Raw genomic sequence first — 17,944 nt, 5'->3', positions numbered from 1 at the left:
TCTTTAATCTGGGAGCTTAGCAATTTGACTATGACATTCTTATAAGTTTCTCTTTCATATGATGAACAGTAGATTTTTTCCCTATTTCTGTTTTACTCTTGTGTTCTAGAACTTCAGTAAATAGAACTTTTCCTTCATAATTTCTTGTATTATTGAATCCAGATTGGGGTTTTTTTTAATCATAAACATCTGGTAGTTTGACAATTGGGTAGGAAAAGGTAAAAGGTAGCAATTATGCTATAAAAATGAGGAGTGTAAGGAAGAATTCATATTAGAGGAATCAGGAGGGGTTAGAGGGCTGATAATGTTAGAACCTTACTCATCTGGATTGAAGAGGAAACAGTGTTTACATATGGAAGAGTACAGAAACTTTCCAAACATAGAGAGATGTGAGAAAAATGAAGGACAGGTGGGAGAGAAGCACTTTTAGAGGGGTAGGTGGATTGGAATTTAAAGGGGTGGGGGTGGGGAAGATAAGATAACAGAGATGAGGTAAAAAGAAAATAGTGAATAAAAACAAGAGGAGAGAAATTCACAAATAGTAATTATAATTTTGAATGTGGATGGAATATTTATGGCAGTTCTTTGTGGTGTCAAAGATCTGGAAATTTCAGAGATCCCCATCAAATTGAAAGTAGCTGAACAAGTTGTGGTATATTGTGATAGACTTCTACTGTGCTATAAGAAATAATGAGCTCATTGATCTTAGAAAGCCTTAGAAAGACTTGCATAAAATGTTGAAGAGTGAAATGAGCAGAACCAAGAGAATATTGTAAATAGTAACATCAATATTGTTTTTAAGAATGACACTGAGTGACCAAGTCATTTTGGCTTTTATAAATACACAAATCTAAAATAAAGGACAAATGAAGAGACACTATGCATCTAAAGAACTGCTAAATAGAAGTGTTTTTTACTTAGAATAATTTTACATATATACTCTCTCTCTCTCTCTCTCTCTCTCTCTCTCTATATATATATATATATATATATATATATAAATACACACACAGAGATGTGTGTATGTACACACACACACACACACACTGCTTATTTGTGTTTAATGGTAGCCATCTATTGAACGAGGGGGAAAAAAGAAAAAAAAAATTTACATGTATATTTGGGGGGAATAGAAGTTGTAAATGGTAAATTTGTAGTTTCATGTGCAATCATCTTTTTTATTGTGTTGTTATGGAAATGTTTGTTTTGTTCCCTGAACTGAAAATAAAATAAATTTCAAAAATAAATATTTTAAGATTCTATTTTAGCAAGGGACTCTGGAAAAAAAAATCTTCATTTCCCTTGGTATCTCTTCTGAGCCCCCAATCATCAAAAAGTCATCTTATATAAAAATTTTAAGGAAAAAAGAGGAAAAAATCAGCATAACTGATCTATACATTGGTGGGGGGGAGTCTAAGAATATGTGCAGACTATAAGACACAGAATATATACAAAAACATTCAAACCCTTGTGAGGGTAGATAATAACTGTCACCTATGAAAATTTAATGTGTAAGAAGAATTATAGATTATGTAGCAATATAAATACTATTTCCATTTTTAATTATGAGGAAACCAAGACTATTAGAGATGAAATGACATGTTCAAGTTCATATGGTCACATGAATTTCTTCCCAGTCAATTCTGGAAGGCATTCAAGTCAGTTGAGAGGGTATAGGAAAAAAAAATCTATCTAGAAAGGAATTAGCAAGAACAGTTAAATCTGATCTTTTTTATCCTGTAGTTTGGATGTGCAAGCTAAGTTCTAGCCTGAATGGGGATTTTGTGATCCAGAACTCCTGCCTTCAGATTCAATACTCTTTACTCTCTGCTATCAAGAAGTTCAGAAGGGGCAGCAGCTAGGTGAGGCAGTAGATAGAGCACAGGCCTGGAGTCAGGAGGGCCTGAGTTCAAATCTGATCTCAGACACTTAATAATTACCGAGCTGTGTGACCTTGGGCAAGCCACTTAACCCTAGCCCAAAAAAAAAAAAAAAAAAAGGAAGCTCAGAGTTTTCCATACCAGATGAGCTTTATGACTACAGAAAGCCATTAGAATTCTATGATAGAGTAATTTTTCATGGGAAGATGAGCTGAAAGAATAATATTAATGATAACTCACATTCCAATCGTTCCTTCCTTACTTATGAGGCAGATAGTCTAAGTATTATCATCCCCATTTTACAGAAGAAAAAAACAAGCTCATGAGTGAGAAAACTGGCTAGATGAATGTTTAATCTTCAAATGTAGTTTTACCTGTCCTTTCCCTGTTCTCTCCCTATCCCTACCATTGATCTTAACTTGTTGGCCCCACACCAAATGAAGAACCAGGAACTTGGAATATTCAACCTGGCAGTATTTGACAGATAGCACCTCTGATTGAAAATATGTTTCACTTGAAACAGATGTTGAGTTTTATCTGAGGAACTCTAGCTGCAGAACTTCCCTGCAGTAATTAAAGTGGGAGGAAAGTAATTATGTGAAAGAGCCCAAGAGATTTAGGTCTCAGTTGTGAAGGCCTAAAAGAGAAAGTAATCTTCAAGTCCCTGAGAATGTTAGAGAATTTTTTTTTAGAAAAATAAACTGGAAAAGTAAGGAATTCGACAGATGTTGAAGACTCAGCAGGTCCACAAGTATTGTGTTTGTTCAGTTGCTAAGTGTTTTTCAGTCAGTCAAGAATTTAGGAGTCTTTTCAAAAAGACTGACAGTTCAGGGGAAAGGTAATGAGGGAATAGCCAGCCATCATCAGAAATAAGTGGGAAGTAAAAATTATAGCTAAATATTGGACCTTGGTATTGTGGTGGGCATAGTAGTCTCAAATATGCCTCGGTGGGTCAGAAGATTTGCAGTGATGTCAAGAAAAGAACAGTATAGTTTGGGAAACAGGGCAGCTGGAGTAGTGGTCATATATAAGATATATGATAGCAAGAATAATATTTAAATATAGGACCAACACTAGAGGGAGTTCAGGGGAGAGAATAATATGCTAAAGTCTTGAAGACCATTTGAATGGCAATTAAAAGAACCAATTCTGGAAAGGCATTCAAAGATAATTGAGAGCATACTGGGAGAATCTATCTGGAAGAGAATTACAAGAAAGGGGAAATCTGGCCCCTTTCCTCCTATTGACTTTTGAGATGTGCAGAATGTTTTTTTCCAAGAATTTGAGTCACATTTATTTCCTTTGTCTGAGGATAATAATAAGGATAATAGTAAAAATAGTATCATCTAGATTTAGTCCAGAGATTTGTTATATCTTGTATGGCCATCGGTGACCTTTGGGGCCATGGGTGAAGTCTATGGACTAATCAAAATAACATGTTTCAATGCATAAAACAAAATACAAAGAATTATAAAGAAAACCAATTATATGAAAATATAGTTGTCAAATAATTTTAAAACAACTTCATGGACCCTGGGTTAAGAAATCCTGGTCTAGCATGACTTTTTATTTCTATAGGAGAAATTTGAAAGTACAACAAGGGTAAGCTACCATGCAGTGACCACACAGCTATTTCAGGACTCAGTCAGTATTCATATCTAGTTCCTTATATTACTCAGCCTCTCAATAACTTGTTTCTGTATAACTTTATTTTATTAGTATGATTGTTATAAATGTCAGGTTTTAGGAGGATATTTTTTGTATTGTTTTGAGGGATTGGAGGAGGGGGGAATTGCATTGCCATAAGAAACTATTGGTGAGAAAGTGACTTCTACCAATTCAAATCTTCCACTGTTCAACAACCTGTCATTTTAGAGAGTTGACTTGGGGTGCTGAAAGTACTTGCCTAGGGTGTCATAGCTGATACTTGAACACCAACAATATATGTCAGAGGCAATCATGAAATAGTTATTATGGAGTCTGAGATCACCTCTTAAGCCATTCCACCACAATGACCTTTTGTTATTATTAAGAATAATTTTAATTGCTTTTATTTATTTGAAGCACTTTACATGCATTAAATCATTTGATTTTATAATAACCTTGATATAGGTCCTACAGGTAGAAGTCTTCACAGTCTCAAAGTTTGAACTGCTTGTAAGACATACCCATCTCTACTTCCCCCAATGACCACTCATTCTGCCCACATTCACACAGTTCCTGGATAAAACCATGGTCTACTAGGAGTTTAAAACAAATTTCTAGGTTCCAGCACTCAGACTCTAGTTTTTCACATCCAAAGAAATTGTGGTACACACACACACACACAATTACAATGCATGTTTTTTCTCTAACCTTTGAAAACCTATCAATTCATTCATTCCAATCAAACCAATCCATGCTTCCCAACTCCTTCTTCCCCTCCCTACTTTCTTCTATCTCCCTTCTCCCCTCCCCTTTTCCTTCTTCAATCCCCCATCCTCTCACCTCTATTTCCCTTTTCCTGCTTCCCTCCCCCCCCCTTCTTGACTTCCTTCTCTTAACATACTTAACTCTTGGGCCTCAAATGTCCTCATACATATCACTCATGTCAAAATGTATAAATACAATATAAGTATACATTTTCTCCCCTGGTATTATAAGTTTCCTGAGAGCAGACACTGTTTTCATTTTTTTTTACTTTGTATTCCTAGCACTTAGCACAGTCTAGATCATGGTGTTACTTCATTTCCATACTGCCTAAATAGCTTAGGACAAGACTTAACAGTTCGAGGCAATTTTTTGTCCCCACTGTCATGCTTTGCCCCCCTCAGCTGCCTTCTATTTAAGCAAAGAATCCCAGAGTCTGACCCAGAGTCCCCTGCCAAGCTTTTCTAGGCTTTTTCCTCCTCTTGTAAACTCTTCCTGATTTGCTGGTACTGTGAAAAGTTCTGAATTTTGGGTAAGAAGACATGGGTTCAAGAACCTGCTCTAACCTTATTACTTGAATGACCTTGGTTCCTTAGTGGACCTCACTAACCACATCTATAAAATGAGGGATGGTGAACTAGGTAGTACTTGAGGTTCCTTTTAGAGCTAGCTCTCTGGATCTATGAATTTGAATTCACATCACTGTTCCTTCATATCTAGAGAAGGGGTGTTTAAAGACAAATCTAAAAGGAGGGGGTATAATTTTATGATCCAACTAGAGGGAGCTTCATCAGATTTGCTCTGACCATTACACACCACAGCTTTAGGGTTCATAGTTTTATGATGCTTACTAAGCATCTGCTATAACTGGAAAAACAGCTAGTCTGTGGGAAGCACTCCCTGATGGTGCACGGGTGATATCACTAACAGTCTATCCCTAGGAAAGGGACCAAAATTTATTTTCAGTGATTCCTCAGCTAAAATGTGAATGCCACTTTGGGTCATCTCTTCAGAGACCTGACTCTCCCTCGGGACCTCATTTGGCTTCTGTTTTTTGGAGGATAATCTTCCCCCACAGAATGAATTTCCCTATCCTGTGCCCCCATAGCCCTCCAACATGATCAGCCTTTTGACAACTTTCCAGTGGCAAAATGAAAAATGGACTCAATAAAATCTGAACCTTGGATAAAGAAATGAGATTAGGGGCACTGTGATGGCCCCAAGCCCTCTTCTGCTGCTAAGTGTAAGAGCATGACAGTGTTAGCTATTTTAATAGCCACTTACCTTTCCAAGACCTAAAAATCCAGGCTATCTGCATTTGAAGTTGTGGGCTTTCATGAAAGCCCACATTTGTCATGAAGGATTGTTTGGTTCCCCTGCTCCCTGGGGAATCTGGATACAACTGAGCCCTCAGAGCTGTCACATTGAGACTTGCTTTGTTTGATTTCTCATACTCAATGACTCTCAGGACTCCTTCCAATTCTATTTTATTTTAGTATTTCCAAGTATTTGTTACATGTGCTTAGTAAAATAATAATAATAATAATAACTACTCACATCTCTGTAACAATTTAAGGTTCAAAAAGTCCTTTCCTGTCCTTTAGGAGACACGGAATACAAGTATTATTATTAGACCCATCTTACAGATGAGGAAACAGGTTTATAAAGTTTAGTTAAAGAATTCAAGCTTGGTCACATAACTATTAATCTTTAAAACTGAATTTGAATTCAGATCTCCGTATAATTTCCATTTTCTAGATAAATAAACATATACACTATAAATTGGACAAACACTTTTTTTGTGATTATACCAAGATTAAACTGAACTTCTTCAATGTGACCTAAAAGGCATGATTCAAATAACAGCTACCTGTGTGACCTAGAGCAGTCATTACATCACTCTGCACCTCCATTTCCTCCTCTATACAGTGAGGAAGATAGACTAAATATCGTTTAAGGGCCCCTTTGGTTCTAAATCCTGTGCTTTAAGTAGAGGGGTACTCAAAAATAGCTAGGAAACTAGCTTACAAAATATTACATTTTGTGCTAAGGGATATTTTAGGAAAGGCAATGGGTGTTCCATCTTTTCTCAAAGCTATTTATTACAACCCATGTATCATGCTTTACCCCCCCTAAGATGCAGTCATGTGTGATCTTGCAATGGACCATGGCTGCATGAATAATGATTTCCACCGGGTAGGTGGGAGAGAGCTGTTTGTTGATATTTTTATGAGCACGGCCAGCTTCACAGCAAATTACTGGGATTGGGTGGCATTTTTACTTGGCCATGCTGCTAATCACCCAAAGCCCTGAGAAACAGTAAGGGATAAGGCAACAGCTGTAGAATTAATGTAACAGAGTACTGTGGGCACATTACTCACAGCATGTTCTCCAAAACTAATGGCACTGTATCTATGTCAACACTGCATGATCCTGGTGTAAGGACCCTGGATGGTTCCTATCTGTGGTTGGCTTGTTTTTATGTGCAAAAAGAGTCAAAAAGCTTTCTTTTGCTTGCCTGGGAAAAGGTTTACAAAATAATTATTTCTTCTCATCTATTCACAACTTCACTGACTTCAATATTTGTAGTTTTAGACTTAAAGAAAACTGATAATTGGGGTGGTTAGGTGGTGCAGTGGATAGAGCATGGGCCCTGGAGTCAGGAGTAACTGAGTTCAAATCCAGTCTCAGACACTTAATAATTACCTAGCTGTGTGGCCTTGGGCAAGCCACTTAACCCCATTTGCCTTGCAAAAAACCATAAAAAAAAAACCTGACAATTACAAATCATCTAATGGATGTGGATTGAAAGTAAAGTTAGATCTAGTTCATCTGAACTGGAAAGGAATTCAGAGGATTCTTTCTTTCTGCATTGATTCTGGACTGACTAAAAGTGAAGACACAAGATTGTCAGCATCTACTGGAACTTCCTTTATCGTCTTTTTGTATGTTATTAGTTCCAAAGGAAGGTTAACACTCTAGCAGAGCTCTGCTTCTTCTTAAACTTGTAGCCTTGGGGAAATTTCTTAAACATCTCTGGGTCTTAATTTCTTCATTCGTAAAATGGAAACTATACTTCTACTACATCTTCCATGAACTTCTTTCATGTGAAGGAGGAGAGTTAGACAGTGGATATAAAATACTTTGCAATAAAAGCACTGTATAAATGTCAGATATTATAATCATCCTCATGAGGACCTTTAAATTGTGACACCTTCAGTGTGATATTTTTCTCAGTATGTTTGCTCCCAATTTCCATCTTCTTAAGGATCATACCCACTTTTTCATATGTGTAGGTTAAATTCCTCTAAGCAATAGTGATAATTAGAGTCAGTATCTTTCCTTTGGAATCAATTTTCAAGATATCTCTAAAAGAGGAAAATTCTCATCTCATTAATTCTGGAAATAGAAATGAGAAAGGAACAGGTAGACTTTCACAGACAATTTTCACCCACAGTTGATATATTCTGTTACACAGTTGATTGAGTGGTATAGAACAGTGGGGTCAAACTCAAATAGAAGCAGGGAAATACTATGTAAGGATCCCCACAGGTCTCATATTAGTTTTAAAATATAATGTTACCTTGCTTTATTGTATTTCTGTTTATTTTGTTAAGCATTTTCTTATTCCATTTTAATATCGTTTGGGTGTACTCAGGGACACATGTTCGAAACCTCTGATACAGAGTATGTAAGATCCTACTATATTGAATGCTTATTGATTACAACAAAATAGTTGACTTTTTAAGATAAAACACATCTCTCCTTTTATGGGTTTCTCTCTTGCTTACAAAAATCTAGGTGATTCCCTAATATAAGTAACCAGAGGCAATTTTTTTCCTATGATTTTCTGAATATCAATGAAGCATCACAAAATAATGAATCATGCTTATTATAGTTGTTCATTTCTGTCATGGAGAGTTTCATGCATAAATTCCAAATGTAAAACCACCCATAGATGGCAAGGTTTTCCTGGTGTTTCTTTTGTAGATGACATTTTGCAAATTGCATGAAATCGAAGAACTGCAAGACCTTTCTCAGGTACTTAAAGCTAAATGGATGAAAATGCATAATATCCAGATTGTGATATGCTATGGGATTAACAGCTTATTATGTTAATTCATCAATAAATATATATGTATATATATTTATTGGGTTGGAACTGCTGATGGACTATAAATTGAATAGGAGGATGAAAATGAGCTAAATTCTTTTGGAAGAATTGAGTAGTTATTTCACTGATCCCAAGTTGTTCCCTGACACTACAGATCATCTTCATTTATTTCCCTCATGATGTAATATAAAGTACTCAAAAACTGAGTTTTTGGCAGAATTCTCTAAATTGGATGTTGTGAACATATGATCCCCACTATGTGTAAATGGAAATTATAAGAAATTTCCAACTCTGTCATATGGAAGCTTAAGACAAGCATCAGTCCTGCTACCAGGGAAAAGTAAGTTCAGAAAGCAGACTAAACACTCATTTGACTTGCCTGTCCTCCAAAAGTACTTTGACTTGAGGAATGCAACTCTTGGATCTAAACAAACCTCTCTCTTCCCTTAAGAAGAGAAATTTCTCTTTAGTCCATTAGGTAGACAAGACCATGCCTTGCTGAATATTAGCCTCTGAACAATAAGCTTAAAAATGGAGATGATACATTGATTGGGGAAAGGTTAAAAAAATTGTAATGTAGACAGCAATAGAATTTTCCTAAACTGGAAGAAATAATTAATGTGATAAATACAGAGAAGCAAGGAAAGCTTACTTGAACTGATACAGAGTAAAGTAAACAAACCAAAGATAACAATATACACAATTACAACAATGTAAATGAATGCTAAGTGAAGGGAGCGGAACCAAGAGAACAATATACATATTAACAACCACATTGTGAGATAATCAACCCTGATGGATGCAGCTGCTCTCAGCATTTCAGAGAATTAGGACAACCCTATTAGATTGGCTATGGACAATGCTACCCAACCAGAGCAAAAAACAAAACAAAACACAATCTTTCAGAATCAGAGGAATACTACATTTCGCTTTTTTAAAAAAATCTCTTATGTATTTCTTTCCCTTAGTCGTAATTCCTCATACTAAATATGGCTAACCTGTAAACATGCTTAACACAGATGTGTAAATACATTATTAACCTGATTGTTCACCACTGAGGGGAGGGTGGAAGGAAATTTTGTAATTTAGAAATATACATAGGCATATGATAAATGTTAAAAAAAAACTTTCATAACATTTATTTGGAAAAGTAAAACATCAATAAAAAAGAAAAAAACAAAACTGCTCTACAAAGAAAAAAATGAAAAAACCGAAAAGAACAACTTTCAAACAAAAAAGTGAATGTTGCAAAATTATAACAAATAAGCAGCTCAAAAGAAAAGGTATGAGAAGATACTCTCAAACCTACCCCTTTTCAGTAGTAGGAGGTTCACAATTATCATACATTTCATTTTTTAAAAAAATGTACTTCTCAGTTACACTGCATTTTTCCTCTTCTTTTTCTTTGTTTTTTTGTCTTTTAAAAAACTATTTGTTATATGGAATGATTCTATGGAGAAACACACTGGTGATGTAAAAAAATTTTAAAAACATTTAAAAAACATACCGATGACAGAGCTCCATTTTATGGAGAAATGTTAATACCTTAACTGGGGACTCTAGCTGAAACTCAACAAATGGCAGCAGAAAGAACAGTTTGTGAGGGAGAGAGGAGAGAGAACAAAGATAATGCAAAACTCAACGGGGAAAAATGAGATTTCTAGTGAACAGCAAACCTCATAATAGTAATGCAACAATTTTAACAGAAAACATTGACTGGCCTGTAGCATTATATTAGTGCTATCATCATATGTGACACCAGGCCACATATTTACACATGTGATTCCTTTGGGTGTGTACTCTTCCTACTGATGATTGTGAGGGGAAGTGCTCCAGGCTTTTGAGGGTTGTATTCAATTGCTACTTTTCTTACTATGCTATTTTACTAAATATCTTTGCTCACTAGAAAAAGATCACACATTGGCAGCCACTTGTGAGCTTTGACTTTAAATAAATTCTGATTCATTGAGTCTCCAGATTCAATAGATCCAGAATAGAATAAGAAGGATAGTATGGAATCCATTTGTAGAATTGGTGAAGCAAGCAACTTCCTAACATCAAAACTCATCTCTTCAATGTCAATATTCTCCCTCATTCATGGAATGTCATGCACTTTTAAGTACACAAATTTCACAGGATCCCAAAATTAATGATGTGCAAGTTTAGAAGATTGTAGCATATTGTCATCAAGGCTTTGTTATTAAAAGTGACATAAAAAAAAATAAAAGGAATCTTACCAGGGACTCTTGTTTTAGAAAACTAGGAGTACTAGTTGTATAATAAGAATGAAGGATATCATGGGCAATGTAAATATTTCACTGGAATAGACAAAATATTAAAAGAACCAGGGCAATGTCTTAGCATAGTGATTCTCAAAGTGTGAACCAAGGATCTCTATCTGTATTCCCTAAACCTTTTCAGGGAGTCTGTGAGGTCAAAACTATGTTCATAATAATTTTAAATACCCCTCTTCTTTTCAACTACATATCTTAGTGAGGTCATTTTTACTTCTTATACTTCAACCAAAATAACATATTGCAATAGACTGGATGCAACAGCAAATATAAGAATCCATTTCTCTTCTGCTAAGTCATACATTAAAGTGATCTGCAAAAAATATATAAAATAATGCCTGTTCTCACTAATTTTTTTCTGGAAAGTTTGGTCATTTTTTATTGTATGTTCTGTTAACATAATGAGTTTATTATCAATTTTAAATGATTTAGTTTTTTTAATTATCAGTTTTAATTTCTACTAAAGTAAATATAAATCTAACCTAGAAAACCAAGAGCTCTGTAGAGTCCTTAATCATTACTAGTCAAATGATATGAACAGGCAGTTTTCAGAAGAGTAAATCAAAGCTCTCTATAGTCATGTGAAAAAATGCTCTAAATTACTATTGATTAAAGAAATGCAAATTAAAACAACTCTGAGGTACTACCTCATAACATAAGATTAACTATTATGACAAAAAAGAAATGATAAATGTTGGAGGGAAACTGGGACAATAATTGATATGATATAACTATTCTGAAGAGCCAAAGAGTGATAAAACTGTTTATACCCTTTGATCTAGCAATACTATTGCTTAGTTTACATCCAAAAATGGGATTGGGAAAGGACCTACTTGTATGGAAATACTTATAGTAAACCTTTTTTGTAGTAATTAAGAATTAGAAGTTAAGGGGATGTCGATCAATTGGGGAATGGTTATATAAGTTGTAGTATGTGATTGTGATAAAATATGGTGATTGTGAAAAATATGAAAATGGATGATTTCAGAAAAACCTGGAAAGATTTACACAAACTGATGCCAAGTGAAGTGAGTAGAGCTAGAAGAACATTATACTAGTAATAGCAATTTTGTATAATGAATAACTGAATGACTTAGCTATTCTCAGCAATATAATGATCCAAAACAATCCCAAGGTCTCATTATGAAACGTGTTACCCATCTCCAGAGAAAGTTTCTGAATACACAGTGAAGCATACTATTTTTTACTTTCTTTCATTATCTTATTTGAATCTTCTTGTACAAAATGACTAATAAGAAATATTTTACATGATCACACACATATAACCTCTATCAGATTGTTAGCCATCTTAAGGAGACAGAGAAGAATAGAATTTGGAGTTCAAACTTCAAAAAAAAATTCTTTTACCATGTAATTAGGAAAAAATAAAATGTTATTTTTTAAAAGATATAATAAGAGTCTTCAGATGAAAAAGTTTGAGAATCACTGTTCTAGTATATTGGGTAAGTCCCTCATTAAGGATTTATGGAAGACTATAGAAAACAATCCTGCAGAATGAAAAGGCTCGACTGGGTTATCCCATCTGTGAACTCATATATCATTCCATCAAATTTACATTTTCCTTCTGAAGTAGTCTAGATCCTTTTGATGAATCTCTTAAATTTACTAATCTCTTATTGTGACTCTAGATGAGAGAGCAGGAGGAATGGGGGAAAGGGGGGGTAAGAGAGAGGGGGGGAATGATTGAGGTCAAAGAAATTCAAAGATTTTAGCCATTTCTCCCAAAAATATCATTCCCTCTGTGCTTAACCTTATATTTTGAAACAAGAAAACTTTTCAGTCCAAAGGAATTGATGCTGCAGTGATGCAACCTGCCCAGTATCAGTCTTAGAAACATCAAAATAGTTATCCCAAAGAAGTGAAATAAAATAACCAAATGAGCCCTGAAGTTACACAGAGTCTAGACCAGGTTCTGAAACTTCAGCAAATTGTGTATCTTCTCTGTGCCAGAGTTTTCTTACTTGTAGATGAAAGGGTGAGACTGTAAAATCTCTAAGCTCCCTTCATGCTCTGAGTCTTATACTTAATGAACCAAAGCTCCTAAATTGATGCTGAAACAGAATCTCAATCTGGGCTGTCAGCTCTATATAACCTATAACCTTGTAAATTATATTCATTCTTTCATTTAACAATTTCTTCATAAAATTTTAATATTGCCAAAGATATCTACCTAAGGTCATTTAGAGCTTGGAAAGGGGCTCCCAAATTACAACTGCCCCATAAGTTAAGAATGCTTTTTACATTTTTAAACATTTTAAAGTTTAATTGCACTTAAAAATATAAAAATTTTTTTTAGCACCAGGCAAAGGTGCCTGGATTTACCTTCCAGTAGTTTGCTGATCCTTGATTCAGACCAACTCCCCTACTTTGCACATGAGGAAACTAGGGTCTACTTGCCCAAGGTCACCCAGCTAGTAAATGGCACAAACAGAATTAAAACTCAGTCTTCAAATCTAATGCATTTTCCATTTAAAGTTGACTCTTCATGATAATTAACTAATATTTTTAATAGGAAAGAGGGCAAAGAATTATTTAATGCTGATTTGAGAAGGAAAATTAAAAAGCCTTTTCTTATATTAATGGTTGAGATATATATATGTATATATATATATATACATATATATATATATATATACACATACATACATACAAGGAAAGGGGAAAATTAAAAGCATGAGAAAACTTTCATTTTTTTTAAGTACAATGGAAACTCCATAGAGTTTTGTTAATATCATTACCAATTCTGCTTAGGAATATGTTAAAATTCTAAGGTATGAAGAAGAACATGAAAGCAGTTGAGATTTCATAGCCACTTATAAATGTAAACCCATGTTGGAGTGATATTTGAGGCCTCCTTAACTTTCCACAGAAGTCGAGAGGTTTTACTACAGTTCTCAAAGGGCAAGGAAAAACAAAAAGAAATGTGGCACAGATAGAGAGGCAAGCCCATGTTCTTTTTCTTTTTTTTAATTTTTTAAAATTTATTTAAGGCAATGGGATTAAATGACTTGCCCACAGTCACACAGCTAGGTAATTATTAAGTGTTTGAGTCTGGATTTGATCTCAGGTCCTCCTGACATCAGGGCCAGGGTTCTATGCACTATGCCATCTAGCTACCCTGCAAGCCCATTTTCTAACCCTTCAGATGCAGGTGAGTAACCACCAACAGCAGAACTATATGAAGGGGAAAAAAATTCACATCATCATCTTTCTCTCCCAACTTGTTCAGATCACTAAAGGGGATCTTAATTTGCTTGTCCCATAGATTATCCATGGATTCACTTATTTTGGAAGTCAATAAATCTTAGGGAAAAAATTAGTTTTCCAAAGAGTCCTTACTTTTCTTGGATTAGTTATTTCATCTCTAAGAGTCTCACTCTCCTCCTTGTGTAACACAGATAATATTCTATTAATCTCATAGGATCATATAGTTAGACTTGGAAGGGACTTTAGAATTCATCATATTCAAACCTCTAATTTTATACTTGAGGATACTGAAAAACAGAGAAGTCAAGTGACTTAACAAGAGTAGAACAACTAATAAAGTATTTGAGTTAGGATCTGATCCCAAGTCTTCCTGGTAGCTAGGTGGTACAATGGATAATGCACTGGACCTGAAGTCAAGAAGATTTGAATTCAATTCAGCCTATAGCTCTGTGATTTGGGGCCAGTCATTTAACCTCCTTCAGCCTTAGTTTCCCTATCTATAAAATGAGAATAATCATCATACCTAATCCCAATATTGTTTTGGGGATAAAATGAAAATATTTACAAAAAGCTTTTGTAAAAACTTCAAAGTGTGTTATAAATGTTTGCTATTATTATTATTATTATTATTATTATTATATTATTATTATTATTATTATCCAGCCATAAAATTTAGTATTATATTTACTAAACCATAAAGTTTCTATTTTAAAAATGCAGAAATAAACCTTCAAAGTTTATAATGTGAGTAGTGATTAGTATTTTGTATTTGGAAATCCTGAAAAGAAACCCAATTTAAAAGTGTCTAGAAGACATAATTATTTACTTACAGGTATTTTATTTGCTCTGTCTTCCCCTCATTTCTTTATTGTCTCCTCTTATTTCAGGTAGTCCTAGATGTTGGCTGTGGATCTGGAATTCTTTCCTTCTTTGCTGTGCAGGCTGGAGCCAGAAAAGTGTATGCTGTTGAAGCCAGTGCCGTAGCCCAGTATGCTGAGGTAAGTGCATTCATTTACTTTGGGGCTGAATGCTTCGAAGGTTCTTGGGCAGCTAGGTGGCGCAGTGGATAGAGCACCAGCTCTAGAGTCAGGAGTATCTGCGTTCAAATGTGACCTTGGACACTTAATAATAGCCTAACTGTGTGATCTTGGGTAAGTCACTTAACCCCATTGCCTTAAATATATAAAATTTTTTTAAAAAAGAAAACAAAAAGGTTCTTGAATACCTTGGGCAAGGCACTAGCTCTGACAGCCACATGATAGCTCAAGTAATAGGAGACTTAGCTACCAAGCCCTAGTATTTCCAGCTGGCCCTTTTCCAGTCAGCTTCTCTGTTTCATTTGTATGATGAACATGAAAATCGTTTATCCATGGTTAGAAAGTAAATGAAACAAAGTTATAAAGAAATCTGATTGAACTAATGAAATAACTCCTTATTTTTTAAATAATGAAATAGGATGAGAATCCCAAATACTGTTACTTCTCACAATTGTGCTCTGGAGTGACAGTAAGTATGTTACATTTGGTTTTTGTCTGAATCTGTGACTTCATGGGTATAGGGACTTCTGTGAGAAAATTCCCTCTGTCACTACAATAGCTGAGATAGACTTTGAATCCAGGTCTTCTGACATCAAGTTCATTACTCTCTCCAATAAGGTTTCTGTAAAATAAAAGTCAACGACTGGTCAGTAACCTTAATAGTCTTTGAAAGGTGCTTAAGTGCACCAGAGTATTAAGTCACCTGTCTGAGGTCACACAGCTAGGATATATCAGTAACAGAAGTAGAACTCAGGGTTTCCTGCCTCAAAAGGACAGACTACCTCTTCTTAATTGCATTATTGGTTTGAAATACTCTAATTCATTTAAGGAGCATGTATGCTCAGTCTTCTCATACAGACTTAATTTGTCTAAAACTATAATTGAGCAAAAAAGCAGTATTCATGCTTGATGATGCCTTTCAGATTTCAAAACCCAATAGAAGATGCTTTTGTTTTTAATAGAGAATTGTTAACCTTCATTGACTCCTGAGTTATGGTCCCAGGATCATGCAAGAATCATAATATTTTACCAGTTCATCTTTTGTTATCCTTTTGTCATTTTCCACTCAGTCTGACAATTACTGAAGGGACTTTGGAGTCACTGAACCCAACTCAGTTTTAATCCTTGTGCAGACTTCTAAAACAATTAAGCATTGCCCATTAACACAGATTGGTGCCCTTTTATCCCCCTCCTTTGCTCTATCCCCTTTATCCCACTTTACTCTCCCGACCAGATTCAGTTCTTGTTATAATGACTTTATAATTCTTTTAGAGGAACATACAACTTAGTCATCTGATCATTTTCAAGCTCTTCTTAAACTTCCCTACTAACAAATACTTTCCAGTCAGTTCATGTCTACATTGTATCTATTATCTTTGTTTAATATGATTTCCCTTGAACAATCCATAGCCAGTCAATTGACAAATCTTGTTGACTACTGTTTCGCCATATCTCATCTTTCCTCTTTGTTTCACTCGTATGTTCAATCTCATTTCATACCTTCTTCACCTCTCACCTAGACCATAGCTATAAAACTCCAAATTATGTCCAGTTACTTACTTCCTTCTTCAGTCCATCTGCAGCACAGCTGAAAAAGTCATATTCCCAAAGCATAATTGAAATGATCCTGCTAATTAAGGAACTTCTATGGCTTTCTTTTGCCTCTAGCATAAAGCACTGAAAACCAATCACAATCAGTCTTCAACTTATCTTTTGAGACTCTGCCATTCTCTTTGCATACTCAAATAGAGATAGTTTGGTTGGAAAATAGATGTTTCTCAAATACAGTTTTCAATTCCCTCTGCCAAACCTTTGCACAGGCTATGTCCCATGCCTCACTAATGATTTTCCTTTTCATGCCTTTCTTCTTTAACACCTAGCTCTCTTCATAGCTCAGTTAAAGAACCACCTCCTATGAAGTGATTGTCCTGATTTCCCTAGTTGTTAATGTTCTTCTTCCTTTCCTCAATCAAAAAAAAAGTTTATTTTGTGTAAGTTTTATATTTTCATATTTCAATGTTATTCTTATACCCCAGAAAGATATGAACACATTAAGATAAGGGATTGCTGTATTTTTTGTCTTTATGTGTATAATGATTGACACAATTTCTAAGATAGCAGAGGCAAAATAATGTCTGGTGAATTGAAGGTTGAGAACTCTTCATTCTCAGGGTCAGAGAAGGGAATTGGGTTCACAGAATTACTCAGTTCCTATATAGCACAATTCCAGCACATTCCAATTCCACAAACTCCTTTGAGTGCATTGAAGCACTCAAGCTTCTCAGGGGCTTCCCTACTGAGCTCTCAACAGCAATCTCCTGCCTGGGAATTGTGCCTCAAAATTTACTATGGCTAAAGCTCCCAGGTCTTCAGACAATACCATCTCTGCCTCTTCCTAGAATTGAAAAGGACAAATGAAAAAGGCCAAAATCTCAAGTTCATTTCTTGAGGTCTCAAGGCCCAAAACAGAGTGAAGGGTCTCACACTATCCCTCTCCCAGGGCGGGCCATGGTACTTAAGCTTCAGCCAGGTTGAACTACTATATGCCTCAATTTTCTACTCTGTAAAATAAGAGGATTGGATTAGATGATTTCTGAGTTCCTTCCAGCCATTACTCTTCCATCCTGTGATCTTCATAAGCTTCCTTCTTTACTCATTAATATGTACTGTCTAGTCCTTGGATTTTCTTTAATACAGCATTTTATCTAGAACAGGTGTTCAGTACAGATCAGTTGCATTTGTGGGATTGGGGGGAGATTTGACAATAAGCAGAAACCTCTAGAGGTTAATGTGAAAAAATCTTTGTTTTGCATTAGAATTACTCTTTCAATCAGGAATATGTTCATTGTGCATCCAAATTCTTATCTGCTTTCCTCACACAACATCCTGACCCCCCAGAGTTCATCAAAATGAGGTGAGAAGTGAGATGGCATCCCTCAAAGAATAACATTTTGAATATGTAGGTACCAACACTGCAGATAC

General features: G+C 35.2%; 1 protein-coding gene across 1 annotated transcript in view; it reads left to right on the top strand.

Annotated features, from left to right (window-relative positions):
- Positions 1-17,944, top strand: part of LOC141495750 (histone-arginine methyltransferase CARM1-like) — a 272,410-nt gene that overhangs the window by 177,708 nt on the left and 76,758 nt on the right. The window contains exon 5 of the mRNA XM_074197436.1: positions 14,813-14,923. Coding sequence (XP_074053537.1) covers positions 14,813-14,923 — 111 coding nt within the window. The remainder of the gene's footprint in view (positions 1-14,812; positions 14,924-17,944) is intronic.

The sequence above is a fragment of the Macrotis lagotis genome, chromosome 8 (assembly GCF_037893015.1).
Source record: "Macrotis lagotis isolate mMagLag1 chromosome 8, bilby.v1.9.chrom.fasta, whole genome shotgun sequence".
NCBI lineage: Eukaryota > Metazoa > Chordata > Mammalia > Peramelemorphia > Peramelidae > Macrotis > Macrotis lagotis.
The sequence above is the reverse complement of the archived record's forward strand: the minus strand, read 5'-3'. Positions and strand labels throughout refer to the sequence as shown.